Here is a 2091-nt window from a genome sequence, read left to right as displayed (position 1 = left end):
ACCTATTTAGAAAGAAAATTATACGACAACAATAGGAAAAGTTGACAACTCCAAAAGTTAAAAAAAAGAATGGAAACATTGGAAACTTTTTCTTTTCTAACTTTAAAAATAATAAAGAGTAGTGTTCCTTAAGCAATAACTTTCAACAATGATAGTTTAGTTTCACATCTTTAGGTTTTCTTCTTAGGTAAAAATTAAGTTAACATTAAATTGGTTAAAATGAACTGAAAAAAAACTTTGCTACTTAATTTTTAAATTACACCTCATTTAATAATTTATAGAATTCAGTTGTTAAGATCTGAATCTTTATTATTAAAACATTAAGGTTAATCCTTCATAAATGACATTTATGCTCTTTTAAAAGATTTCGATAAGCAGATTAAATTAGTTAGAATTCCAAGTAGGAGTTACCTGATTAACATTTAATCTTCACTGAGTTATATGAACTACTCTCAGACTCGCAAAAAGATATATAGTTTCTGCCTAAATTTACTTTCTTTCATAGCAAATGTAACTTGCAGATAAAAGTAAACATGGGTACAACGAGTAGGCGCAGGAACGAGTAAATACACGAGCAATCATAATAATGTCAGGATAAAAGTATGTCAAATATATAACAATGTAATAATGAGAAGAGGTACAAAATTACAGAAGAAGAAAAAATTAGTGGTTCTCGACTCCTACCGACCATCTAGGATTAACTACTATATAGAGGGACAAAACTCAAAACTAATTCAAATGAAAATTTAAAGCAAATTTCAAAGCAAATTTTGAAACAAATGTAGAAAGTAAAAACAAGTTCAACATATCAGATAACACTTAGGTTGCCTCCCAAAATATCGCTTGGTTTAACGCTCTCAGCCTGACTAAACAGGCTTCCTTCTAGATCAAATTTCTAATTTATTAATCCCCGATCAATCGCCCAATACTTTATTAGCCCTGAAATTTTTACAAAGTCCTCAAAAATTAATTTTTCTTATAATTTTTTCCTCTTAGTTCAATGGCAGTCTTCTAGAGGTTATGTAAGAGGTTTATTCAGATGATCATTCATAAGAGTATTTTCTAAATTCAAATTCCTCCTAATTAACCCCCCAATTTTTAGATTAGGGTTTCCCTTCACAAGTTGCAAGAAATGGATTCCTATAAGATAATTCTGGGTTGGGTTCTCCCTAAGAACCCTAAGTTTTTCAAGACTTCGAATCTAATTCTACTAGGCCACTGTCCTGCACAGGGCCATCTTACAGTTCTTCCCCTTGGGACACTCCTATAGGTGATGTTATAACATCAACTATCTCCGTCACAATGCAACTGGTACTTCGAAAAGAAGAACACATTCTTTCTCGGTCAGTGTCCAACTAAATTCATACAACTCAACTTGCTCTTCAAATAATCAACCCTACACCCTTTAACTTTGTAAAAGAGCCTCTGCGGGGAAAGGGAAAATATTTGCGTACATCTTATGTACGCAGCTCTGCGTACATCAGAGGTTATTCAGGGGGTACAGGGGAGTTATATCCGGGTTATACCCCCTTATAACCTCCGATATAACCCAACGCTGCGCACATCAGAGGTTATTCTGGGGGTACAGGGGAGTTATATCCGGGTTATACCCCTTTATAACCTCCGATATAACCCAAATATAATCCCAAATATAATCTCATTGTACCCCTGAATAACCTCTGATGTACGCAGCGCTGCGTACATCTTATGTACGCAAATATTTCTCCTGTGGTGGTCTGTGCTGCTACCGCTCCTCCTCCCTCCGTAAAAGCTAAGCAATCCGCGACATTTTAACTCTTTTTTTCTCTCTCTGCTCCATCATTCCATCCATCACAGTACATCGCTCTTCCCCTCCCGTCTCCTCCTCAACTCTGTCAGCTTAGGTTTCTTCACCCACAATGGAGACAACCACCGAATCCCCCAGGCGACTGAGCAGCGCCTCATCCTCGCCGGAGTTCGAGTTCTGGAAGCTCAGAAACCCCCCTTCCTCCAACCCACAACTCTCTCTCCTCTCCGCCGAAGAACTCTTCGCCGACGGCATCCTCCTCCCCCTCCACAACCACCCCCTCATCCCCACTTCCCGCCTCCCTA

General features: G+C 37.8%; 1 protein-coding gene across 1 annotated transcript in view; it reads left to right on the top strand.

Moving 5' to 3' along the window:
- Positions 1–1745: 1745 nt before the first annotated feature.
- The window catches only part of LOC110024847, a gene marked incomplete in the record, with an annotated part of 1006 nt that continues 660 nt past the window's right edge, over positions 1746–2091 (top strand). Inside the window, 1 exon segment of the mRNA XM_020725022.1 lies at positions 1746–2081. Coding sequence (XP_020580681.1) covers positions 1899–2081 — 183 coding nt within the window.

This window comes from Phalaenopsis equestris, unplaced genomic scaffold (assembly GCF_001263595.1).
Source record: "Phalaenopsis equestris unplaced genomic scaffold, ASM126359v1 Scaffold000276, whole genome shotgun sequence".
In the NCBI taxonomy this organism is placed as follows: domain Eukaryota; kingdom Viridiplantae; phylum Streptophyta; class Magnoliopsida; order Asparagales; family Orchidaceae; genus Phalaenopsis; species Phalaenopsis equestris.
The sequence above is the reverse complement of the archived record's forward strand: the minus strand, read 5'-3'. Positions and strand labels throughout refer to the sequence as shown.